Here is a 27,493-nt window from a genome sequence, read left to right as displayed (position 1 = left end):
GCCCGCCTACCCAACGATGCAGACTCCCTCCGCCCGCGCACTTTCTACCCCGCGAAAAAAGATGATGCAATATGCACGTTCTATTGCGCCACCCTGTAGTTCCGATTAGCTAAAAGTGCAAAACTTTTAGTGTGCCCCGTGAGGTCGACGTTGCGCACTCCATTCGATGATAACCTTAAAAGCGGATCTCTTGACGCTGCTTAAAACCCTCCCAATGGGCTCAAAAAATTTTCAGGTTTCAAAGAAGTGACGAAAGTACCCTACTTTGTCGGCAGCCAGTTGCCACCACACATCTTGTGCTGGTGTTTATAGTGAATCGTATCGCTCTGTGCCAATACCCGGCAATTGCAGAATCTACATGATGTCAACCACATCGAAGGCCTTAGATAAATCAGTGTAAATTCGTGGCCCAGTAATTAAAACAGCTTACTGGTAGCAGACAAAATTGAGATGGGCCGGTAGTTAGTAATATATCCAGGATCTCCCTTCTTGTGAATTGGACTGATGTGTTCAACCTTCCATCTTGAGGGGAAAGTTCCACACATTAAATTCTTATTGAAATTCATTCGTTGCGGCTCAGCCAATTACGTGCCACAGATCTTTGAGAAATTTTTGATTAATTAAAGAATTTGAAGATTTTTTTACTCGTTACCGTTTTGCCCTAGTGATGACAACATAGGGGGCGGTTTTCTAGTCGGCCCCGGGTGACGAAAACCCACGCTACGCCACTAGTCACCACACAATTTTCAAAACAATGCCACATTGTAAAAACAATCTAAAACGTTATACTCTTGGTAAAAACAATGAGACAAACTAAAATGTTACATAATCTTGGTAAAAACAAATAGACAAACTAAACTGTTACATACTCTTGCAGTATTCCATTTTCAAAAACCGTAATTGTTTTTTAAATAATCGTGGCGTAAAATTTTAAAATAAGGTTCATAAAAGAAAACAACAACTAGCAAAATATATTTATAATAAAAATATCCACAACAACCTCGCAAACACCGCTAATAACAACACTACTATCGGCACGGACACACCTCTCTCGCTCTTAACGCCGGACACCTCTCCCTTCCTCAGCGGCCGCACCAGCCCCGCCATCTTTGGTTTGTCTATGACCTCACCGACCATTGAGAACTTACTCGCGCTGCAGATACGAACCGTCAACATCTTGCCCATGTATCTCTCCTCTTTGGGCACGAGCACTTGTTCGTAAAACTCGTTGTGGGCCACGAAATAATTTTTGTCGTGAGAAACGTCCGTGACTAGCACTTCTTGTATCTGTCCTATCTTGTGGCCGTACGGTTCGTATGATCGAAAGAATTCTGAAAGTTCTTTCGTTCGTTTTTTAACTTCTTGACTAGGAACCTGCAAATATAAATCATATTAAATAAATAAGTAAATAAAAGGCATTTATTTCAGGCATTACCCATAGTAAAAAAAAATTTTAGACACTCTAAAGGGGTGCCAAGCTAAAAGCAAAATTAGAGTAACTAAAACTAATAATATTGCACATATTTGTACAGTCATATTTTGTTCCTGTCCACGAGAACAGAGATCCAGCGCTTAAACACTGGAATCCTGATGTCGTCAGAGACAGCAACGCGAGACCGGATTATCGCGAAAAAGTCCGGGAAACATATTAACATTGTTCATAATAAAATCTTATTCTAGTAATTATAAAAAATGATGCTCAGTTAATTTGTAGGTTTGTGCTACTTTTCAATAGAGGTTGAATAAAATATAGGGGTTAAAGTATTTTTGTATTTCTTGTAATAATAATATTTTACCATGCCAAAATTGTACAAATGTCAGAATAAAAAATGGTAGTCGGTATCAATCGAAGTATAATAGACTTCTACTGTTATTGCTTGGCCTATCCGGATCTGAGGTAGCTAACAGTTACCATCACTTTTCCATTATTCTTATATGCGCTACGCTTGGGTTTATTGTTGCAGCGTTAGCGAATACCGTATAGAATCCACATTACATTGCAAGTCACAATTCGCCTTTCATTTTCAAAATACCTTCATTTCTGTGCCAGTTCAAACATAGTAAGGCGCCTACCAATCTGAACGCGTGCTTCTCTCTATAGGTCAATTATAATTTTACCGATTTGATGCAAATGTTATCGTCACGGAATATCGAGCTGTCAAGTCGTTTATGCACAAGTCGCTGACCTCTATTATTTCCCACTGGACTGACGGCTGTCAAAGTACTTTTGTGCCTGTTTGATATTCGACGACCTCAGTTTAATAAAAATGGTGGGAAACTATTTACAAAAAAATTGTGTACTTTATTTATTACATGAGTCTTGAAGTATAAATAACACGGAAAACGAACAAAATTAATTCAAAATGCAAAAATACTTCAGAGTACTGTACGCTTCCCTCGCGGCCATTTGTATAATACGTCAAAATTAGTTCTCTGGACGCTCGCGAGTGGCGCTTCAATTAGGCACAAAAAATTTGCTGTAAAATAATAAGCCTGTCGAGTGGTCACTACAGGTCAGTGGCACAAGTGTATTCTAGGTCTTTATACTTCATTCCATATTAAGAAAACACACCACACTCTCATACGATAAAAATAAGAGTAAAAGAAGAAAATCGCAGAGAATTTGTCCAGTTCCAAATTTTAGAACTGCTCTAGCCAGTCGACATCATCAAGTAATCGAAAGTCATCTCTATAATAAAATAAATCAACAATGTCACATATATCCTCTTACAAAATTTTCATGTAAATCCGTTGTTAATAAATGGCTCCTATCAAAAACATACACTAAACAGAAGATCTCCTCGAGATATGTAACTTATAAAACTAAAAATACTACTGAGTACATACTGTTTACAACATAGGAATATTCTACATATATTATGAATTATTATTATTATCTTAAACCAATATAAGTTGATTTACGCAAACAATGATACTCATAACACAAGTTAGAACTCATCATGGGTATCAGAGTTTCAATTGAACACTGTATTTTATTTAAGACTAGCTGACCCGGCAAACGTTGTTTTGCCATATAAAGTTAGTAATTCACGCCATACTTTTATAAGTAATAAAATATTGCCTATATTATAGCCTGTACATCATTTTGTTCTATTGACAATAGTTTTTGCAGCGCACGCAAAAATAGGTTTTCGATTTTACACCTTGTGTTACAAAATAGCAATGTTATTACGGATCCCTAATTTTGAAAATAAAATCGGACCAGTAGTATCAGAGATTAGCGCGTTCAAACAAACAAACAAACAAACAAACAAACAAACACTGCAGCTTTATAATATTAGTATAGATAAGTTGATTTTTAAGACGTAGTACATATATATTTAAGTGTTGTGAACCTCTGCTTTAGTGAAATAAAGTTTATTATTATTATTATATTATAGGTGTATGGTGTGTACTCACTCGCGTCATGTTGGCGGCAGGTGTGCCCGGGCGCGGGAAGAACTGGTTGATGAAGAGCGAGGGGAACCGGTGGCGGCGACACAGAGACATGGTCTGATCGAAGTCGGCCGCCGTCTCCGTGGGGAACCCGCAGATTATGTCCGTGGCGATCGTGATGCCCTCTACTCTACAATGTACCGCGACAAACTTTCATTTAATTTGGGATTTAACAATCACTTTTTGAAATACGAAATTTACAATCATGAAGAAAACTTATATAATAACAAAAATATATGAGAGGGGGCAAATGAAAAGAGGGGAGAGGTGAGGAAACCGCCTATGGACATCCGCAACATCAGGTGTCAAGAGATGTGTTGCCGGCATTTAAGGTATGCTCTTTTCTTGAAGGTACCTAAGTCGTATCGGTTCGGGAAAACCGCAGCCGGTAGTTGATTCATGAAACATTTGAACTGTTGCCTCTCAATATATTCTTCGTAATGTAATGTATATAGACACATTAGCGATGACGTTCTGTACATATGGACAATGCACGTCGTATGACAACAAATCCGAAATATGGAACATTCGATATACACCATATTATATACTTCCACTGCTATACCGATACATTGCCACATTTTCTCCAGTTGTTTAAAATATTATTGATCAATAAGCAGCAATGTAAGATATTTAATCAGTTCAGGTTTGATTCAGACAGTGACAGTTGACACACGACTAAGGAGGAAAGTGTGCTTACATTGTCTTTAAACACATTTTTGCCGTTCCGCATTTAGACTGCGAAAGATAGAAGTCCTTATATGTATAGAATATAGTGAATTTTCTATTAACTCCACCAATCCTCCTCTCCTCCAATTAGGATATCATCCTCACCATCTGGATGTGTGGCGGTCCTCCACAGTGCGGTTTTCAAGGAGCTTTCTTCCTCGTACTACTAAGCCGTGGAATGAGCTTCCTTGTGCGGTGTTTCCGGGACGACACGACATGGGTACCTTCAAAAAAAGCGCGTACACCTTCCTTAAAGGCCGGCAACGCTATTGTGATTCCTTTGGTGTTACAAGAGAATGTGGGCGGCGGTGATCACTTAACAACAGGTGACCCGTACGCTCGTTTGTCCTCCTATTCCATAAAAAAAAATAACTAGAGTTACTAGACTCTTTGCGAGATATAACATGCTTAGATAACACGGTCCTAAAAAAACATGCTTAAAATAACTTCGACTCAATAGGCTTCATATTTACCTATTTCATCTCATGCGACATCATATGCGACTATAATTGTAAGGCTTGTTTGACTTTTTCCTCTTTTTTGGTCGTTCATGTATATCAACGAATGTACATATCACTAGTATGGAAGTTATGCTTGTTTGTTTGACAATATCTTTAAATAAACATTCTTAGGTATTTGGCGGCGACATGGGACGGGTCGTCCCCTTCCCTAAAATATGGTTGAGGGAGGCGATGGCTGGCCCATGCGTCATGCTCGTGAACGGGCGCTGCTTGCGGTGGCAGGATGATCCTGTTGCCGGAGACTCGGTTTCAGATTCCTAAAAGTTATTGTGTGTATATATATGTATGGATATATATATATATTTTTATTTATTTATAATCGCTTATAAAATGCTCACAGAATACCTTTATTGACTTATGGTGTATGTGGATGATGCAGCTACTGTACTCAATAACTTTTGTATTAATTTACATTTACTTTTTTGACTTACTCATGTAAGACATTGACTATTTGACGTTTGAGTGTGTCTGTTGCATCATTTTACATTTTACATATCATATTGTAATTTGAAATTATTTTTAAATCGATGTAGGGTAGGACGGGGCTAGTTGAGCAATTTTTCACTTGAGCGGCTATAGCTCCTCAACGATAACTCTTAATGTCTTGTTCTGCGTACTGATCAATTACCAATATATTCCTTAGCAAAAGTGTCCATAGTAATTATTTCTAGCTAGATGAGATTAAGAGCTACAGCTGTTTAAATACCGAAAGTCATGTTTGCTCAATAAACCCCATGGGTGAGGTAAGTTGAGCAAGGATATGGGGCAAATTGAGCACTCAGATGGATTCAATGTTAACTAGACAAGAAATCAAATTTGTTTTTGACAGTCATCTTTTATTTATAATTTTTATGGGCAAAACGTCAAAACTAAATTATTCGAATAATGAACTCATGTCATTGTTGCAAGTGACACAAACGATAGTAAGACCAGCACCAGGCTCACATTTTGTATTAGCCCATTTTCTGCAAACTTGACATTGTATGCATGTTTCTCGCCTTGTAAACTTTAAACTTCCCAGCTACAATCTTATTTGGCTTCAGCACAGTGGACACTACTGTCTCATCCACATTCCAAATATCTGATACACTGAATCCATGTTTGTTGAGCAACTATAGCTCAACTAGCCCCACCCCGAAATTTTAAGACAAAGGTGAGATTATGAACTATCTGTAAGAATTATACACAGAACCTTTATATGTATCAAAAGTAGAATAAATGTATCATAGTATAACACTTACCCGATTAAAAACAAATGAAATCTGACAATTTCAGACGAAATATTACTGTTTACAACTATTTTACTCTTTGTTGTCAAAATAAATAATGCGGTCATGTACTTTACTCGATCGACGTGGCACCACTGGCGGTCGTGCGATAAGTTCTTCTCTGTCGACGCTTTCTTTTCGCTATTTAATGTTTTTGCGTGCGGTGTATAGTTTCCGAGATATTTTGATTGCCCAACTTGCCCCTATGCTCAACTAGCCCCGCCCTACCCTACTTAAATGTAAATCTTGATATAAAAGAGTGGCACTGAGTTTCTTGCTACTTCTTCTCATTAGCTCAACCCTTTATGAAGTAGCGGTAGATTCAATAAGAAACTTTTTTTTTTGACATTCATAAGTGTCATTTCCGTGGCCTACGTGAATAAACTGATTTTGATTTGATTTGACCTCCTCTGTACCTATATACATCATAAAATATAACAATATGTTGGTGTTTGAGGTCAACTTAAATTTTTATTCAAATCCAAAATAAAATATAGAAAGAACTAAAGACCTATTTATAATGTGACTGAACTAGGTAATCCAGTGTTATAGTGGCTCACCTCTCCCTTAAGAATTCCACCACCCTCTCGAAGTCAGCCCGGGTGTACTCCCTCTTCATGTCAGCCAGCACCTGGTCACTGCCTGACTGAACCGGCACGTGGAGGAACCTGCACATCTTATGTTTCAATATAAATTCAAATATTTTTACTCAAAATAGGATGTGAAATCACTTATTGAAAGTCAAAAAACTACCACCCATTCCAAAATGAATGCCTCAGGCCTGAGAAGAATGGGCGCAACAAACTCAGAAAGCTTTTTTTCATCAAAAATATGTTGTACAATTAAAGTAACATTTACAAAGTAACAAACTAACATTGCACAATTAAACTTATTATTTAATAGCCTGAGGGCGGTCGCTCCATTTCCAATCTGTGGTATCATTAAGAAAGTCATTTATGTTATAGTAACCTTTACCACACAAACGTTTATTACATTTGTGAAGCGCATTAACCAACTAAAGTGAGGGATTTAAAAGTCATACGGACATTCCATCTTATTATTTTAAATTATAATATTAGGACAGTATTGATCGTTAAGCTAAAGATCCCGGGTTCAAATCCCGGAAGATACAAAAATTTACAAGTATAACATAGTGTATGGTACTTGCTGATTTTATTAGGAATCATGATGTTGTACGTGCTCCGCTAGCTGACGACACAAGTCGCACTTGGGTTGACAAGCGGACAGAGGCTGTTGAGTTATGTTCGGCAGTGGTCGCTGACAATACATATGTAAACCATATTTACCCCGAGTGATAACCTGTGGTCATCAAGTCTACCACAAGCTTCAAGACTCTCCACCAGTGTTGACGTTCAATGCTAGTGTCTTATGCAAAGAGTATAATAATATATAGGGAAAAGAGAGCCGTCTCTACGCAGTATGAGCTGTCTCTTTGAGAACTAGCGCCATCTGGAGATTGGCCCCGAAAATAACTATATATAAGCTCGAAATTATAAAAAAAAACATTTTTAATGTTCAGACGCAATTAAATAACTAACTCTACTTTTTAATGTAGGTATTGCAGTTTTTTACCGTGTTGAAATTGCGCGTAGAGTTAGTTATCTAATTTTGTCACAACATAGAACATAAAGGAAAGATTTAGTAGTGTAAATATGCAAAATGGAACACGAGAAGTACAAACATGCGCAAACGCTAGTCGTAGCCGCCATTTTAAGGGCAGTAACACAATTAAAGAAAAGTTGAAATGTAACAAAGCGAGTGACAGCTGCCAAAGCTTCCATTTTCGGGCCAACTAACAGATGGCACCACAGTCTTCTGAAAACGTCATTTTAAGGCGTCTGTCCCAACCCTGGTCTTATGTTATCATTCAAACAATCTTCGCAAGCTTGCGATCGCCAGTGTGACGTTCACCTTGGAATACCAGAGTCAGGACCATTGGAGCTACTGCGCCATCTGAGTGACGTGGGAGTGTTCAAAGGTTAGTGGAGTGCATTTTACTTCTTTCCTCATGATTCTTGGTTGATTGCAAGTGCCTACATAAATTCATTCCTTAAACAAGCCAAACACCATCGAACCTATAGAAAATCTTATTACAGTCCTAAACATGTATAATAGTTGTCTGATACTCCTAGTACAGGCTATACATGCCTAATTTGGGGCTCGATAATTAGCCTAAAAGGTGTGGCAAAAATTATTATTATATTACTAGCTGACCCAGCAAACCTTGTATTGCCGATATTAAAATCGCGATACAAAAGTAACTGTTGATCGTAGATGGGTGAAAATTTTATGTATGTATTTTTTAATGCTGACTCATAATCAAACAAATTAAAAAAAAATAAAAATAAAAATTTCGTGTGGAAACATTTAGGGGGACGAAAAATAGATGTTGTCCGATTCTCAAAACTACCCAATATGCACTCAAAATTTCATGAGAATCGGTCAAGCCGTTTCGGAGGAGTTCAAAGTTTAACACCATGACACGAGAATTTTATATATTAGATTATAAGTGGTTAATTCATTAACAATTATTAACATGAGAATTAAGACTACAAAAGTAGCCTTGCAGTAGAATCCTGTGTGTTACACAAACTCACTTATAGACTCGAGGATGGTGCATGATTCTGGCCATCTGGTCGAGATGCTCCAGGATGTAGGGCGGGTTGGTCATGCCCAGCCGCAGCCGGCAGCCCTCGGGGATCACCTCAACCAGCCTCCACAGCAGCTCCGGCAGCGAGGTGCCGATGTCACGACCGTACGTTCCTATATTGTAGACAATATCATAACAACAACTTCACCAGTGGGAGGCTCCTTTGCACAGGATGCCGGCTAGATTATGGGTATCACAACGGCGCCTATTTCTAACCCGTGGACGGCGTAGCTAGTGAAATTACCGGGCAAATGAGACATAACATCTTATGTCTCTAGGTGACGATCGCGATTGTAGTGTAGTGCCTGTCAGAAATTTTCAATTTCTGACAGGCACTACGGTTTCCCAAGAATCCTGAGCGGCACTGCATTGTAATGGGCAGGACGTATCAATAACCATCTGAGCTGAAGTCCCTTATTATCATAAAAGAAAAAAAACTACTAGCCATCTATGATGAGGTCTCCTGCCGCGGGTCAAAACAGAGGACGAGTGATGTCGCTTGCCCCGTATCTTCTAACGGTGTTTGATATCGATACGACGAACGCACAACTGGCTATGACATGGCAGGCAGTATTATATAATATTTATTGAGCACCCAAACTGGAGTTGACCTCAAAGAGCAATTTCACACATTCGCTTCCCCCCAAATGCCTTGGCATTCTCACGCCTAGCTTGTATCAATAAGTAATAATCAAGTGTGTATCACTTGATTATTGTGGCCAATGATATTCTATACATAAAGACATATCATACGCAATCTAATAGTGGAACGTTGTTTGTCCGCGATGGACTCCTAAACTAATGAACGTATTTTAATGGGGAATACTTCATGGAGTGCAGTTTAGTCCAGTTAGTTTTTATTTCGATTTGCGACCCATAATTATTTTAATTTTAAATATTTGTTTTGTATGGACATATTTTCTATGAGAGAATTTAGTGACGCACGGTTTTTTTTTTCAGTTTTTTTTGTGTAATTAATCCCAGAAGTGAGGGTTATCATTTTAAAAACATAACAAATTGTTTATAATGTCTCTCGAAAGTTTTTATAATTGAATCTGTTATTATTTTCGGTACGATTATATTAAATACTAGCTGACCCGGCAAACGTTGTTTTGCCATATAAATTATTTTTAGAGTTAGACCGTTTCTTGGACATTGCAACATTACTTTATTTTTCTAAAATAAACGTAGCCTAAGTTACTCCTTATTACATCAGCTACCTACCAATAAAAGTCTCGTCAAAATACAGAAGAAAAACAGACACACAAAAATTGTAAAACATGTTATTTTGGTGTATGTACCGTATATATATTGACGACAGATTATTGTATAGCCGAAAGGTTAGCGATCCCACCTACTAAGCTAGAGGTCCCGGTTTCGAATCCCGGTAGGTGCAATGGATGTTTAAATGTATTTATGTATGTTTATATGAATTTATGTATGTTTAAGTAAGTATATTGTATTAAATATATCATTGTCTTGTAACCCATAACACAGGCTATATATGCTTAACTTGGGGCAAGATAATTTGTGTAAAAAGTGTGTCAATATTATTATTATTATATATTCATATACATATAGTAAAAACGGTTATTTCAATATTAAAAACGGACACTCCAATTTTATTTATATGTATAGATGAGTATGTCATACAAATCTCACCAGTATCTTCACTCGTCAGCCATATTTCGCAGACACCTTCCTTGAAGGACTGTCGCGCCCTCTCCACGATCTCATCGGGCGGGTAACTGCCCAGTTCTCCCCGCGCGTGTTTTGTCTTGCAGTACGTGCACTGGTTGAGACAGCCGGTGTTGATCGAAATGATCTCAATCAGCGGGTTCTTGCGTACTTTGGGTAAGAGTAATGAGGCACCGCCGGCTTTTCGACCTTCCCCTGTCTTTTTTGATCCGAACAGGCGTACTGTGTGCCCTGAAATATAGAAATAGGATTACGAAGCCACTTTTATACTTAAGAAATTCATGCCATTGTAATCACAGTACAATCACATAAATAAAATTTGAAAAACAAAATTTTATGAACGATGCGGGATTCGAACCCACGACCTCCGGCGTTCCGTGCCGGTGCTCTAAACCACTGAGCTAACCGTTCGAGTACCGCCTCGCTATAAAATTCTGTTTGCTTTGTTCAACTCTCAGGTTGTGGCTTCATCTACAGGATCTACTTTACAGTTGATAACCTGCTCAACCCCAATATTTGCATACGAGGAAATTGACTTGAGATGTCGCTCTTATAGCGAGGCGGTACTCGAACGGTTAGCTCAGTTGGTTAGACCACCGGCACGGAACGCCGGAGGTCGTGGGTTCGAATCCGGCATCGATCATAAAATTTTGTTTTTCAAATTTTATTTATGTATTAATCCTAGAAGTGAGGGTTATCACTTTAAAAAAACATAACAAACAGTACAATTAGTAATAGATAACAAGCTTACAAAAAAGATATTCAAATTCAAATACTTTTATTCAAAATAGGATGTGACATCACTTATTGAAAGTCAAAAACTACCACCCATTCCAAAATGAATGCCTCAGACCTGAGAAGAACAGGCGCAACTAACTCTGCTTTTTTTTCATCGAAAAAATATGTTTACAAAGTAATATTGTACAATTAAATTTATTATTTAATAGCCTGAGGGCGGTCACTCCATTCCCAATCTGTGGTATCATTAAGAAAGTAATTTATGTTATAGTAACCTTTACCACACAAACGTTTTTTAACAATTCATTTTGAATAACGTTATACTTTTGTTTTGAACATTTTCTGGGATCTTGTTGTAAAAGCATATACATCGCCCCACAAAAGACTTACTAACTCGACTTAGCCGAGTAGTAGGCATTATACAAAGCTAACATAAATAACACGTCTCTTCACATATAAGATCGACAGATCGTTTTGTGCAATCGAAAACCCCCGTATAGTTTTATTCAAATTGTTAGATATGTAATAAACAAATACAAAATGTACTAATTTAAGGCGAAGAGTAAGCAGAAAACACGCAATCAAGGTGTTTTTAGACAAGTTTTTTCGTGAAAATATAGCATTTCGAGTTATGAACTCTACTTACTCCTTTTACACATTTCCTTAAGTCTTATTTGTAGGATGCTAATGCTTGCTGTTGGTTATAGTTAACACTCCAGAGCCTTTTTGAACTACCACTTTTCCTTGCAGTTAAACAAGTTTTTTGGCATGGCATGACGCATTTTTTTAGTACAACTCTCAGAAAAGTTATTTTTATAGCATTTACTTTTTTGTGTAGGTATATTTATTCAGATTACTAATGAATAACGTGGATTGTAAGCATATAAACTGTTTTCCACGCAAGAATTTTGAAAATATTGGCTTTGTTACATAGATGGCGGGCCGGAAGCCGTGAACTCAAATCGCTCAAGGTCGCTGGCATTTAGTGTCGCCTTAATAACAATAGTGATATGACAGGACTGACCTTTTAGTGTTTCCTCAACAATTTCAACAATTCTATCGATCTGTTGCACCCCCACTACACTGAGACCCTGTAGGTAGGAAGAGCGAGGTGCCCCCTGAGGCACGCACCCCGCCACCACTACATGGATGCCGCGACTCTGTCCCAGCATTATCTCATTCCTGTAACGCCATATAAACATTACAATACACCTCAGAAACTTAAATATTAGGTTTACTGCAAGAACTCACTAATGGCAAAAAATCATTAAGTACAGTTAATAACACATATTCCTAGCTGTCCTAATTTGTGAGTTAATATGAGAAAACTGGAAGCCAAAACACCATGCAGAGCGGCCTATTGGACATAAAATTAAAGGACAGAGAAAGACTAACGGACATAAGAGAAAAAGCTGTTCAGAGAAAAAGTGTATGAGCCCCATAGCAAAAACTGTAAAAAAACTTAAGTGGAAATGGATGGGTCATATGATCAGAGGCCCAAACAAGTGGTCACAGAAACTCGCCCATTGATACCCGTGAGATGCTAAAAGAAAGAGAGGCAGACAGATACTAAGGTGGGAAGATGACATAAAGAAGGTTGCTAGACCAGTTTGGAGTAGAGAAGCGCGGGAGAGAGAGCACTGGAAGGTCCTAGAGGAGGCCTTTGTCAGTGCACATGCTAGATATATTGTTAAAAAATAGAGGAAATAAAAAAAATAAACATGTTACTACATAACTAATATCTAGAAATAAAGGTTATCTTTATCTTTATCTTGATTTATGCATAAAGTTGATAATTACAATTTTGGGACTATTGGTTCTATTAAAATCATTAAATCACTTTGTAAACTTTTAAAAAAATCAAAGTAGTGAAACAAATTTACAATTACTATTATACAAAACTAGTTTATTTTATTTCGTGATTTTTTTAAATATGAGATACGGAAAATCACTTTAGAACGAAACTTGGTTAAAATTCATTAACTGTGCTTAATAACTTTTTAAAACAATAATGTTATAATAAGACACATTAAACAATTTTAATTGATTCTATCCAATCATTATTGTTGTTTTAAAATAAGCAACACTTCTTTGATTTTAAACATAGAACATACTTACTTAAAGTGGTCTTCTGAAGGATTTTTAACAGTACAAGAATTAAGAAGCCACAGTTGTGCCTGCCACTTGTCTTCTGTGAGCTTATAGCCATGAGCTGCTAATAAACCAGCCATGTACTCGGAATCTGAATTGTTGTGAGCACAGCCCCATGTCTTGACATATATTGTTTGAGTACCTAAAATATAAATTAACAGATGTTAGGTTGTCTTATTTAATTCCGTTCCAGGGCCACAGAGCCCCTGTCAAAGCTACAGTGGATCAATGCAGCTTTCTTCCACGTACTACAAAGCTGTAGAATGGACTTCCTTGTGTGGTGTTTCTGGGACGATATCAAATGGGTACCTTAAAAAAAGTGTGTACACCTTCCTTAAAGGCCGGCAATGCTCCTATGATTCCTCTGGTGTTGCAAGAGAATGTGGGTGGCAGTGATCACGTAACACCATGTGACCTTTACATTTGTTTGTACTCCTTTTCCATAAAAAAAAAGATGCAAGAACTTGGAAGGCAAGGCTCAGTGTCTCAGGTGGCTAGTCCAATGCTACTTTGTATCTATGAATGTATTAAGCAGTGGCTTACAACTGCTTAATACATTCATAGATACACTCTCTTACCAACACAACAACAAACTACACAATATCTGATGTGCAAATGTCACAAGCTAGAGACAGTTAAAAGAAAGTATACCTGCACTAGCACCTATATCCATGTTGACTCATTAGATTAATAGTTATAATATCTGAATTATTCTGGGCACTGATGGGTCATACAGCGCTAAACATGTTACACCTTTTCACAATTGGCGCAATTAAAAGCTTTTAAGAGAAAGAGAGATTTTGCTTTGAATAAATTTAGATTGTGAGCAACCCAAATGTGATTTGGCAATTAAATAACAATTTGTAGATATATTTTTATGATTATAAGGAACAAGACAAGCAGGACGTTCAGCTGATGGTACTTGATATGCCCTGCCCATAACAATGCAATGCCACTCAGGATTTTTGAAAAACCCAAAAATTCTGAACAGCACCACAATTACGCTCATCACCTTGAGACATAAGATGTTTAGTCTCATTTACCCAGTTATTTCACTAGCTATGGCACCCTTCAAACAGATACAGTAATGTTTACACATTGCTGCTTCATGGCAGTAATAGATGCCACTGTGGTACCTATCCATAATCTAGCCGGCATCCAGTGTAAAGGATCCACTGGTAAACTCCTAACTCTCTGTCTCTTCTGTGCTTACATTTTTTAACATGTTATGTGCTTGGTATTTGATGAATACATACATACACAGGAAAAATGTAAACTAAGTGGCTAAATACTTTTCAATAAACAAGGACTAAAATTAAATTAACTAAATAACTTTTTCAATATCTGTTCATTGTTGAAACAGTTAAAAAAGTAATATATAAGTTTGTTCACATTTCAAAGCATTTAAAATAGATTTTGGATAGAATTTTATTTTTGGAAACTATTTTTGCAACAGTATTATAATGGAGGATTTTAAAGAGCTGTCATCATTCCAATTTATATAATATGTGAATGTGATTAAGTTGATTTTTACCTAACCTATCATCATGAAATTTTACACTCATGTTGTCAGGGGTACAGAAAAGGAAATGCGATATTTGGTTTGAATATTTCTAAAACTCCTGAGAAGTCGCAAGACTTATTTAGCATGTACACATTATAAATAATAACTAAGGTTATAATCACCAGGAACAACACTTTCAAGAATCACTTTTTCAGCGCTTTCGTACTCTTTAATTTCACGCTTTTTTGATCTGACGCTGACACTTTTTCTACTCGCATATCGTTCTTTCGGTGTGATATCCTGAGAAGACACCAAATCCTCAATATCATCTATAAATTCTGCAAATGCAGCTGGCATCTTCAATGTTTTGGTAAATTCAACTAAGTTTCAAGTTTCAAATTGTGAGAAATTGACAAATGTCAAGTGTCAAGCTGTCTGTTGTCACTTATCAATTGGCACCTGCAAGCGTTTGTGATACAAAATTTCTACTGTATTTGAACTTTAATATATATTTTTATATTTATGTAGCACACAAAATATGATTAGTGGATTAAGAGTTATGATTCTCGAATAAGTATGATTCTGCTTTTTAAATGAATAATACTCTATCTAAGGCATAGTGTCTATTTTCTGTAACAGCTGGCAGCACTGTCATGACAATCACAGAGTAAATAAGATGTAAATTAAAAGCTTGTAACTTGAAGTTATGAAGTAGTACGTAGCATTATAGCTTTGTAAGATTGTAGCAATTAGCAGTAAGCGCCAGTTGCGCGCGCGTAAAGTACGTTGTTGTATGTTGTGTTGAGTGAACATTTTGCGAGAACTATTCGTGAGTTAGTTAACTTTGTTTATTAAAATATTGGAGTTAATTAATAATTGGTACATATATTCAATTGCTCATAATTGGTAAGTTCTTACATTTTTTTTAATATAAAAGGTGTACTAAGGTTGAGACAAAGTTTTGTTTTGTAGCTTTTAATTTACATACTTGGTAACTTAAATTGTACTCACAGAACTTGCAAATTTTTATCATGAGTACTGGGTATGATAATGCTGGATTAATATGTATTTAATAATATTTTATATTTAATGTAAATAACAAGTGTCAGTTACAACAAGCGGGTACTTATAAAAAAATTATGTTACTCATTATTAATTATTAGAGGTAAAGTAGTAAAACATTCTTCTTATTCTCATTACTCTAATTTTATTATTTAAATAATGTAAAGTTAACATTGACAGTACATTCGATGATCCTACCTTACCTTAAGAAGTTTGTGTAAAAATGTAATTTATTTTTAAAAACTGCAGAAAATTACACTCTTGGATCTGTTATATTTTATGTTTTTATATATTAAAACCAAACGTGTATATATTTTAATATTTGAATTAAAGCTTTTGGTGACGTACCTACGCAATTTATTTTCAAAAACTACAACGACATAAAAATATATCCAATTGGTAGGTATTATAAATAACAAAAAATTCAACCGTTGCGCCAACCTAAGCAATCATAAATCTATCATGTCGTACCTTTGCCCTTCCGTGGGTTCGTGAAACGACGGGGTCGGTCGTCGTAAAAAATAACAATAGGATAATTCCGCTCTCTATGGCACGCGCGTCCGACCTCCGTTTATTTAACACCTGCCGTGGGCCATCAGCTGTGACAGAAAAAGTTGGCCATACCCAAATATACGTATTTACAGAAATGTTAACTTGAAAATTGTATTTTTGTATAAATATAAATTAATGAAATAAGTAGTTTTAAAAGTTATAATAGTATCAGATATTCTGATTTACGTAATCATTAACCGCCCTTTTAAACTTAAACTTATTTTAAAAAAAGCCAGCAACGCTCTTGTGTTTTCTTTGATGCTCCAGGAGAATGTGGGCAGTGGTGATCACCTTCAATCAGATGATAGTACGCGCCATTGTCTTCCTCTTTAATAAAAAAAAATTAAAATGTACTAAACGAAAATAAATTATTAAATTAGACCTTGTTCTATTCCTTATTTCAATTGACGGAACAGTCTCACAGACCATGCCAGTTGCTGTGATCGAAACCAACGAGCCAAGTTTATCTTTAGAGTCAAGAGGTTTTCTGTTACTATAAAACGATTAACTGCGGCGAAAAGGCAGATTATCGAGTGGCAGTTTTTTTTAATGAAAATAAGGGACGAGCCGAGCAGGACGTTCAGCTGATGATAATTGATACGCCCTGCCCATTACAATCCAGTGCCGCTCAGGATTCTTGAAATACACAAAAATTATAAACGGGACTATTACTGCACTCGTCACCTTGAGACATGTTAAGTCTCATTTGCCCAGTTATTTCTCTAACTACGACGCTCTTCAGACCGAAACATAGTAATGCTTACACATTACTGCTTCACGGCAGAAATAGGCGCCGTTGTGGCACCCATAATCTAGCCGGCTTTCTGTGCAAAGGAGTCTCCCACTGGTAAAAGCGCTATGTAATGAATGTAAATTATATGATAAGGCAACGAAGCACCAAAGTAAGACCTTGAAATAAAGTTCCACATCTAGGCCGTAAACTAAGAATAACCCATATAACTATCTAACGCTTATACAAGTCGGACTTACGCACGTAAGGTATGTATCGTATGTATGTACTCATTTCTGTTGTTCGGGAGCCCTTTTATATATTTATTTATTTCTGTTTTTTTTTGTATTTGTTGTTAAAGTGAAAACAAAATACATCAAATTCAAATGCAAATATTTTTATTCCAAATAGGATTTAAAATCACATATTGAACGTCAAAAACTATCCATTCAAAAGAGACTGCCTCAGACCTGAGAAGTATGGGCGCAAGAAACTCAGCGGGCTTTTTTTTAAATATAAAATATGGATTACAATGTGATATCGTAGAATAAACATTTATAATTAAAGAGCTTGAGGGTGTTCGCTTTATTCCCAGTCCGTAGTGTCATTAAGAAAATCGTCTGTGATCATCATCTGTGAAAATTTCAAGTGTCTAACTAACACGGTCCTTGAGATACAGCTTGGTGACCGACGCGGACGGACAGAAAGACAGACGAACAGTGGAATCTTAGTAATTAGGGTTCAGTTTTTATCCTTTGAGTACGACACCCTAAAATAACGAATGTTCGTGATAATAATTATTCGCAGTGGCAACTGTCTCTCGCGATTATTTCGCGACTCAAACCTCGATACCGGAGTTCAGAGGTGAAAAGTTATCCAAAGATCTTTGCGCTCTACATACGTGTGGTAATATTAATTAAACATTGCTTTATTGTTTCTAGTTGTTATAGTGAGCTATTTTCCGTAACTTCTTCTTTATCTTCACAAAGTTTAACTATCACTTAGTTTTTACACACTTTTTATTAGCTTCACCTGTATGTATGACGACCCCAATAGCACTGTATTTAGTGACCCTGCCTACTGAGCTAGAGGTCCCGGGTTCGAATCCCGATAAGTGCAATCATTTATATGATGAATATGAATGTTTGTTTCCGAGTCATGGATGTTTATATGTATTTATGTATGTTTAAGTAAGTATATTGTATTGAATATATCGTTGTCTTGTACCCATAGTACAGGCTATGTTTGGGGCAAGATAATTTGTGGAAAAGTGTGTCAATATTATTATATCAGTATTTATGTTTGTTTGTAACCGACTCATTTGGGCGCGATTTTGGCCCTCTTAGAAACGGCCAGATTTCGTTCAATCTTCGTAGATTTATCGAGGACCGATGACAATACATTAATTTGATAAAATTATTGCATTTTCAATTTGCAAATATGCAATAGGATTTTTGTTAATTTATATAATTTTCATCATAGTAGTTCGTTTTTATATAAAATCGTGTGTTTTTTAGTTAACAATAATATATAAAATAAATATAAACTATTATTTATTATCCTTAAGTAAATCGGTTAAATTGAAAAGTTTGAGATCGTTTTTCGAATGTTCTGTAAAATTCTAAATTTTAAGTATATATGGATTTGAAAGAATGGAATATACGATTTCTCAGGTCTCAGGCATAAATTTTTGAATGGAAGTTTTTTTTACGTTCAATAAGTGATTTCATATCCTATTATGAATAAAAATATTTGAATTTAAATTTCGAGAGTACCAACACTGCGTCTTCCGGTACGTGGTCGCCATTGGAGGGGTTTCTACCCCACCGGCCATCTGTCCGTCGAACTACTCAAGTACCCTGCCCACTGCCATTCAATTTTGCGATCATGTTTCTCCTAATGTGGCCGATTTACTACTGATTTCTTTTCTTTACAATAAAAATTTGGCATGATAATTCGTATAGATAAACCCTCCCAAACGTCCTATAATATTATCTATATATATATAAAAATGAATTGCTGTTCGTTAGTCTCGCTAAAACTCGAGAACGGCTGGACCGATTTGGCTAATTTTGGTCTTCAATTATTTGTGGAAGTCCAGGGAAGGTTTAAAAGGTGAATAAATATGAAAGTGTTCGGAATTAAATAAAAACAAAAATTTTGTTTTTCCTTTGATGTGTCCCGTCGTCCGATATTTGTTTTGTATGGACATTTATTTTCTATGAGTGAATTTATTGACGCATGGTTTGACAGTTCCGCTGTGAAACAATTTCATTACAACAACAGTTCTTTTTCAACAATTCTTGATGTTATGATATATTATTGACAAATTAATAAAAAACATTATTTTATTTAATATATACAGAACAACGTCGGTCAAATTAAAATTCAAATATTCAAATTCAAATATTTTTATTCAAAATAGGATTCAAAATCACTTATTGAACGTCAAAATCTACCACCCATTCAAAAGAGACTGCCTCAGACCTGAGAAGAATGGGCGCAAGAAACTCAGCGGGCTTTTTTTTTATATAAAATATGGATTACAATGTAATATCGTACAATAAACATTAATAATTAAAGAGCCTGAGGGTGTTCGCTTTAATCCCAGTCCGTGGTGTCATTAAGAAAATCGTTTATGCTATAATAAATAACCTTTCCCACACAAACGTTTTTTAACGTCTTTTAAATTTCGTAACACATTTGTTTTGTACATTTTCTGGGATCATATTGTAGAAGCATATACATCGCCCAACAAAAGACTTACTAACTCGACCCAACTGAGTAGTAGGCATAACAAGTTTATGTTTGTTCCTCGTGTTAACATTATGAATGTCACAGTTTCTAGAAAATTCCTCAATGTGCTTATGAACATACAAAACATTATCGAAAATGTTTTGAGAAGCAACAGTCAAAATGTTTATTTCTTTAAATTTTTCTCTTAATGATTCTTTAGGACCTAGGTTATAAATCGCGCGAATAGCCCTCTTCTGCAGCACAAATATAGTATTAATATCGACCGCACTGCCCCATAACAATATACCATAGGACATAATACTATGAAAATAACTAAAGTATACTAATCTCGCCGTATCTATGTCAGTTAACCGTCTAATTTTCTTAACCTCATATGCTGCAGAACTAAGCCTATTCGTCAATCCTTCAATATGGGAGCCCCACTGCAATTTGGAATCAAGAGTAATGCCAAGAAATATAGCAGATTCCACTGGTTTTACCACCTCTCCATTTAATAAAATATTCGCATCTACATTTTTGACATTTGGCGCAGTGAATTTAATATATTTGGTTTTATGATTATTTAACAATAAGTTATTGGTGTTTTTTTTCTACAAGGTTAGGTAGATCATTTACATAAATTATGAAGAGGAAGGGTCCAAGAATAGACCCTTGTGGTAGCCCCATACCGAGAGGAGTCCCAGGAGAGGTCGGGTCAGCTAGTATTATATATAAATGTATATGTATATATATATATAAATATTATTATGTGACTCATATGTTAGAAGTATACAGCTTACAGTGTTGTGTAGAATTCACAGTATCAGGTCCATATAAATCGTTTAGAAGTAATTCATAACATTTTCTAAAAATCTCTATGTTACAAAACAGGTGTTATTTTCGGAAAATCTGTTGAAGCGCCAAATATCCTTTCACTTGGTTACCGAAGAAATAATTTAGAACAGCTGTTTTTGGTCTCAGCGTGTTATTCTCAAACGAATGTTCCTTAACCTGATTTCCGCCGCCGAATTCCACCTTCGCACGACACGCCACAAGTTAGGATATCATCCCCACCATCTGGATGTGTGGCGATCCTCCACAGTGCGGTTTTCAAGGAGTTTTCTTCCTCGTACTACAAATCTGTGGAATGAGCTTCCTTGTGCGGTGTTTCCGGGACGATACGACATGGGTACCTTCAAAAAAAGCGCGTACACCTTCCTTAAAGGGCGGCAACGCTCTTGTGATTCCTCTGGTGTTGCAAGAGAATGTGGGCGGCAGTGATCACTTAACACCAGGTGACCCGTACGCTCGTTTGTCCTCCTATTCCATAAAAAAAAGGGATTTTTCTATTAGCATACTTTTCATAAACGAGTTCCTGGACAGTACTTACGGTTTTCAAGAAATTATTTGCCACCTACAAACAAATTATTGAAAGTGTATCCTTGTGCGGTGTTTCGAGCACGATACAAAATGGGTAACTTCTAAAAAAGCGCGTACACTTTGATAAAATGTTGGCAACGCTCCTGTGATGCCTCGACGGAAGTTGCGACTGAGTATGTATTTATCACTTATAAACCTTAAATACGGTGATTTATCTTCTTAAGAACTAGATATTCTAATATTGTGTGATATTGATCTAATCAAACTAAATATACATGTACCAGTGGGAGGCTCCTTTGCACAGGAAGCCGGCTAGATTATGGGTACCAGAACGGCGCCTATTTCTGCCGTGAAGCAGTAATGTGTAAACATTACTGTGTTTCGGTCTGAAGGGCGCCGTAGCTAGTGAAATTACTGGGCAAACGAGACTTAACATCTTATGTCTCAAGGTGACGAGCGCAATTGTAGTGCCACTCAGATTTTTTGTGTTTTTCAAGTATCCTGAGCGGTACTATATTGTAATGGGTAGGGCGTATCAATTAACATTAGCTAAACATCCTGCTCGTCTCGTCCCTTATTTTCATAAAATAAAATAAAAATTCATAAATACATTTTGAAACCCATTAAGGCACCTATACGAAGGTACTTGGACCGCACGGTCCCGAGTAAGTAGAACATCTTCCCTAGTAGCGTTTATTCACGCTGGGTTAACGCGAAACGCGAGAAGAGATGTCGCATTCGAACAATTTTTTTTCGTAGCTTTGTTAACATTATAACCATAGACAGTACACACATAAACTTCTTCATATACTTAAAGTCCCTAACCTATTAAATTTTATACAGGGTGCCCGCAAAGTTGACGTACAAAGCTAAAATTTTAAATTGGCTTATTTTATTGGCCAATGTCCTGGGAAGTTTTTAAAAATAGTTAGAAGCCATAGGCTCCCCATTGCCTTGAACATTATCATGAATTTAACTGGAGCAGTTATCTTGAACTTACGACTCAATTCTTAAATAGTTCCGCATTGTCTAAACTATTCATAGTTTCTTATGTGGTTATTGCAACTGTAGTTAATAATTATCAACAATGAAATTAACTAAAAGTATTCAAAAAAATTAGAAAAAAGTCCTAAACCACAATTAGGTGAAAAAAGCGGATAAAAGGGGAAAAAAATTATTATCTCCTAAACTACGCAAAATCGTAGAACATACATAGGGGTGATTCGGATACTCATTACCATGAGGCTTTCAAATTTTAGCTTTGGACTTCAACTTCTCGGCCACCCAGTATATGAACCTACAGAACAGAAGACAATCTTATTTGAAAATATATTTGAGACTTGTCATACCTGTTTGAAAATATCTTATAATGAATTGATGAATTTCATACCGGGATTCGAACCTGGGATCTTAAGCTCAGGAGCCAGACTTTTTTGATATTGGAAATAAAACGCAGGTCTCCTTTAGTGTCAATTACTAACGAAAAGTTTTTCGGCACTTGTGATATTTTAAAAAGTATAAGCAGTCCAAAATAACGGTAGAATTTATGTCAATAATTACGACGCATAGCGTGATGATAAAGTGAGGTTAGGGGAGGCGTCTATTTGTCCGTGTAACATAAATAGTGGCCAATAGTTCTCCGGTGTTTACTTTTTTGACTCCCTTTGCCATTTCCATCATGTTGCTTCCCATTTCTACACGTGTTAAGTTCTGTATACTGTCCCTTTCAAACAAGAAGGAACTAAACTAACTTACTACTTAAAGCTGTTTTCAGACTACGCTATACTATTGTGATATATATATATATATATAGCAAATAAGGACCTTATTCTATACTATACAGGATGTCCCAAAGTTATGGGACATGTAGGGAAAGTACCTTAAATATCGAAGATAGGCTATTTTACTGAAATAATATTATGTTATTTTTAAATGTTAGTAATTCTGCATTCAAAGATTTTCTAAAAATTACTTGCCTCGTCTGGGAATCGAACCGACTTAAATGTAAAAAAAAACACCCCTACTTTTATGATGCCAATCGAAAGAATGACCAAAAACTAATAACTCTTCTTAAGTAACATAGTATTTTAAAAGAAAGGAACAACGTAAAATGAATGTTTTCCTACTTGGATTGGTACGAATGGACCGATTAGATGGCTGGATAGATATGTGAAAGATATGCTATGCAAAAAAACGTGGGCGAGTTTCAAACAGAATTGTGCCATATCATATCGAGTATTCACCATAAAATGAGAAGAAAATCAACAGGCAGCGGACTCATTAAAAGACTGGCGATTTGCGTAAGACAAGAGAGAACACATTTTGAGCATTTAATTAATTAATTTACAAAAAAATACCCACTTAATTGACTACTTTCTTTTAAAATACTATGTTATTTAAGAAGAGTTATTAGTTTTTGGCCATTCTTTCGATTGGCATCATAAGAGTAGGGGTGTTTTTTTTTACATTTAAGTCGTTTCGATTCCCAGACGAGGCAAGTAATTTTTAGAAAATCTTTGAATGCAGCTTTACTAACTTTTAAAAATAACATAAAGTCTTCTTTCAGTAAAATAGCGTATATTCGATATTTAAGGTACTTTTCCTTCATGTCCCATAACTTTGGGACACCCTGTATATAGCTATATATATATCACAATAGATTTATATAAATATAGCAAATAAGGACCTTATGCTATACTATATAGCATGGCGTTCATATTACGCGATATAATCACAAGTATTTATAGTATACTAGCTGACCGGCATACTTCGTACTGCCTAAATCGATAAATAAAAGACCTAAACTTTTGTATAAAATAAACTTAAAACGAACAAAAGGAATCCTTTTTTTAACTGTTATTACCCGTGTTTTAAGGAAGTTTATTTTACCTCCTTAGAAAGTTAGAAAGATATAAAAAATTCTAATTCATTTTAAACTATTATTTTTATTAGTTATTAAATTCTAATTCATTTTAAACTATTATTTTTATTATTTAGTTATTCATTTTAAACTATTATTTTATTTGATTTCTGAACGACGGGGGACACGTCAAAGGAAAATCAAAATTGTTGTTTTTATTTAAATCCGAGAATTTTCATGTTTATTCAAACCTTTTAAACCTTCCCTGGACTTCTAACAAATAATTCAAGACCAAAATTAGCCAAATCGTTTCGGCCGCCCTAGAGTTTTAGCGAGACTAACGAACAGCAATTCATTTTTATATATATAGATGGCAAGCTCAGTTGACCGCGATCTTTGAAGAGCACACGATCGACACATCGAGCGATGATGACAATGCGGAATTTGACACTATCTTGTCAGTAATGATACGAAAGAAGAAAAATGCATATCGATATTAAATCATGTAAAGTTCTGAGAAGAACGTGGTGATTTCAAACTTTTTGAAGATGGAAGAAGGAGGAAGAGGATGGGTCACGATATAGCACAGCATGAACTCAGAACATGTTCGATTTTATTGCGTATAGTAAGCCAATATATCGTATCGAAGTGTGAACGTGTCTTTATGAGTGTGTGTTTTTATGAGTGTCAATATATTAACCCGAAATATGAAAAGAATTTTTCATGGTAGTCGCATTTAAAAAAACGAACGAAAACATTTCTAACCAACGCGACACTAAATGCCAGCGACCTTGAGCGATATGAGTTCACGGCTGCCGGCCCGCCATCTATATAACAAAGCCAAAATTTTCAAAATTCTTGGGTGGAAAACAGTTTATATGCTTATAATCCTCGTTATTCACTACTAATCTGAATAAATGAATCTACACAAAAAGTACAAGCTATAAGAATAACTTTTCTGAGAGAAGTACCAAAAAATTGCGTCACGCCATGCCAAAAACATTAACTTCATAGAAAAGTGGTAGTTCACAAAGGCTCGGCAGTGTTAACTATAACCAACAGCAAGCATTAGCAACCTACAAATAAGACTTAAGGATATGTGTAACAGGATTAAGTAGTGTTCATAGCTCGAAATGCTATACTTTCACCACAAAACTTGTCTAAAAACACCATATTTGCGTGTTTTCTGCTTACTCTTCGCCTGTGAGAGATATTATATGATTGCTTTGTAAATATGCGTGTGGCAGCATTGGAATTTTTATTAATATAATTACACTGTTAAATGCGAACAGTAGATAGTCGCGGGTAACAGCTAGTCTTTAATACATAGACATACATAGGTATTGCACAAATAAAATTTTATGAACGATGCGGGACTCGAACCTGCGACCTCACGCGTTCCGTGCCAGCTCACTTCCAATGTGCCATCTGTTCGAGTGATGTATCGTTGATAAAATCTTGTATTCTTTGTTCAACTCTCAGGTTGCGGCTTCAATTAATTCTAGAAGTGAATTTCACTTTAAAAACATAACAAATTGTTTACATCGGTATTTATTTAACGGTAATGTATAACTAGATTCATGTTCTCAGAGTGTCTGCTCAACATGGACGGGTTACGCAAACATCTCGATTGTGCACCAAAAATACGAGCACTCGTCTACGCAGCCGTCTGGCTGTGCGTCATACCCACAGAACAGTTTAAAGTGATATCTTTTACCTATTCTGTGGTCATACCCCTCGCTCTATCCACAATGTATTTCCTCAAAGTGACGTGAGTGATCTTTGAGCCTTTGTTGGGCCAAAATCCATATATAGCCGGAACATTAATCGTACTGCCAAACTTTGTATCAAATTGAGGACTTAATAAATCTACATCACCTCAAATGATCGGAAAAATACTGTCTCCGAGTAGACTCAGCTGTATCACGAATTTTTTATGGAGTTAAACAAAATATTAATTAATAACATTTTTCGAGAATGCAACAATCATCGTTCGCGTAACGCTCTCGTCAAAAAATTCAAAATTTAAAATCATTCATGTCAGCTCCAAGAGAAAAGCTGTGTAATTGTTTACTATATTTAATTTAAAAAAGCAATAAAATTTATTACTGTGTAACCTCGTTATTGCTAAACTTGTTTAAATAAATGGGATCCCAATACAATTATAATATCCCCTAGCTCCCCTCACATAAACCCCAATAAATCCTTCAATACTCCCCAAGGGCACCCTTGTTAAATTGTTGGCCAAATTGTTGCAACGATACGTCTCAATGTATTACATTGACAAGTCGCAAGATTGTTCCCATGTTTATGTCACGGACGAGTAAAAAAAGAAGGACTCCGCGCGGCAATATTAGCAAGTGAAGCACCGTTATGTTAGTGTGAGTGCCGTTACGGGGGATACTAGTTACACAATTTTTTCTCCCTTAAATAATCATATATGGCCACAAATACTTATATAGTATCGTTTTTACACTTTTACACAAAGCACGACGGCATTTTTAAAGTATTTTATTGAGACGAAACTGATCTGTAACAGACGATGACAATTCTCATAATGGCCGCCTATCGGCCTGTAGTAGCGTAAGTGTGTGCGTGGGACTATGTATTTACACGTTAATCGGCTTGTTTTGGTGCTACACTGTTATTTAAGGTGACACGGAGTCATTATTTTTTTACTAATCCGTGGTTTATGTAAATTTGTAATTCTATTTTTTTTATATTTTTGATATATCCACAAAAACATTTCAAAGTAAAAGTCTGTTTAAAACTGGATAAATTCCAATTTGAACAGGCTTGGCAATAAAAATTTGGAAGAATTAGTGGCAGGACTCGCAAGAAGTTACCGAATGCCTATTACAATGCAGTGACTCTCAGGCTTTAATTTAGGATTGTTATCCGCTGCGCTCCAACCAGATAGCTTTTTTAGTTGCTTGACACTCAATGTCATCTTACAAATTTTGTAACATACGCTTCGTGTTATTTTACATTGAAATTAATAAAATACAAAATACTTTCTGATGATAATGTGATCCCAGTGTCTTTCTTATTTCTTGTAGTATTATTTATACAAAGTTTTACTACGCAACCCGGCATTTTAGGTTCAAGTATTAGCAAAGTTTAACATAACATGTGGCACGTCAACGTCACACATTGTTCGAGACTGGCTCGAGTACGCCCAGTTGGGCGTAGTATTAGTTGCAGCACTTTGTGACTACGCCTGCGGAATCTAGTTCGAGCGCATCGAAGACCAATCCTTAATCTAAGTGTTGAGTATTCTGTATTATAAATAATAATGTTTTGACAAATTATTTAAAATTGATCGCCACTATGACATATTTAAGCTGACACTTTTGAAGGAACTAAAATTTAAACAATAAAAACGTCAGGGTCACTGGAAACGTAAATGGTAAGACAACGAATCGTCGAATAAATGT

General features: G+C 36.0%; 2 protein-coding genes across 3 annotated transcripts in view; one reads left to right on the top strand and one right to left on the bottom strand.

The window, feature by feature from the left end:
- Nucleotides 1-962: 962 nt before the first annotated feature.
- LOC126965970 (threonylcarbamoyladenosine tRNA methylthiotransferase) lies at nt 963-15,115 on the bottom strand. The gene is made up of 8 exons (XM_050809821.1): nt 14,919-15,115; nt 13,200-13,374; nt 12,106-12,263; nt 10,308-10,574; nt 8,593-8,758; nt 6,535-6,642; nt 3,421-3,586; nt 963-1,374 (listed from the first exon to the last, which is right to left on the bottom strand). The coding sequence occupies exons 1-8, from the start codon at nt 15,091-15,093 to the stop codon at nt 976-978; spliced, it is 1,614 nt and encodes a 537-aa protein (XP_050665778.1). The 5' UTR covers nt 15,094-15,115; the 3' UTR covers nt 963-975.
- A 392-nt stretch (nt 15,116-15,507) lies between these two features.
- LOC126966097 (protein trapped in endoderm-1) overlaps nt 15,508-27,493 on the top strand; it is an 81,627-nt gene continuing 69,641 nt past the window's right edge. For both annotated transcript variants that reach the window (XM_050809982.1, XM_050809974.1), the window contains exon 1: nt 15,508-15,642. The gene's annotated coding sequence lies outside the window, so the exon portion shown is untranslated. The remainder of the gene's footprint in view (nt 15,643-27,493) is intronic.

Source organism: Leptidea sinapis, chromosome 1 (assembly GCF_905404315.1).
Source record: "Leptidea sinapis chromosome 1, ilLepSina1.1, whole genome shotgun sequence".
In the NCBI taxonomy this organism is placed as follows: domain Eukaryota; kingdom Metazoa; phylum Arthropoda; class Insecta; order Lepidoptera; family Pieridae; genus Leptidea; species Leptidea sinapis.
This window is presented reverse-complemented; position numbering and strand designations above follow the sequence as displayed.

What these genes read in the sequence shown, in the direction of transcription:
- LOC126965970 (XM_050809821.1), bottom strand. Translation starts at nt 15,093, where the DNA reads ATGCCAGCTGCATTTGCAGAATTTATAGATGATATTGAGGATTTGGTG. An exon ending in GCTGACGAGTGAAGATACTG is followed by an intron (nt 8,759 to 10,307) that starts GTGAGATTTGTA and finishes TCTACAATATAG; the next exon opens with GAACGTACGGTCGTGACATC. An exon ending in CTGCCGCCAACATGACGCGA is followed by an intron (nt 1,375 to 3,420) that starts GTGAGTACACAC and finishes TTATATTTGCAG; the next exon opens with GTTCCTAGTCAAGAAGTTAA.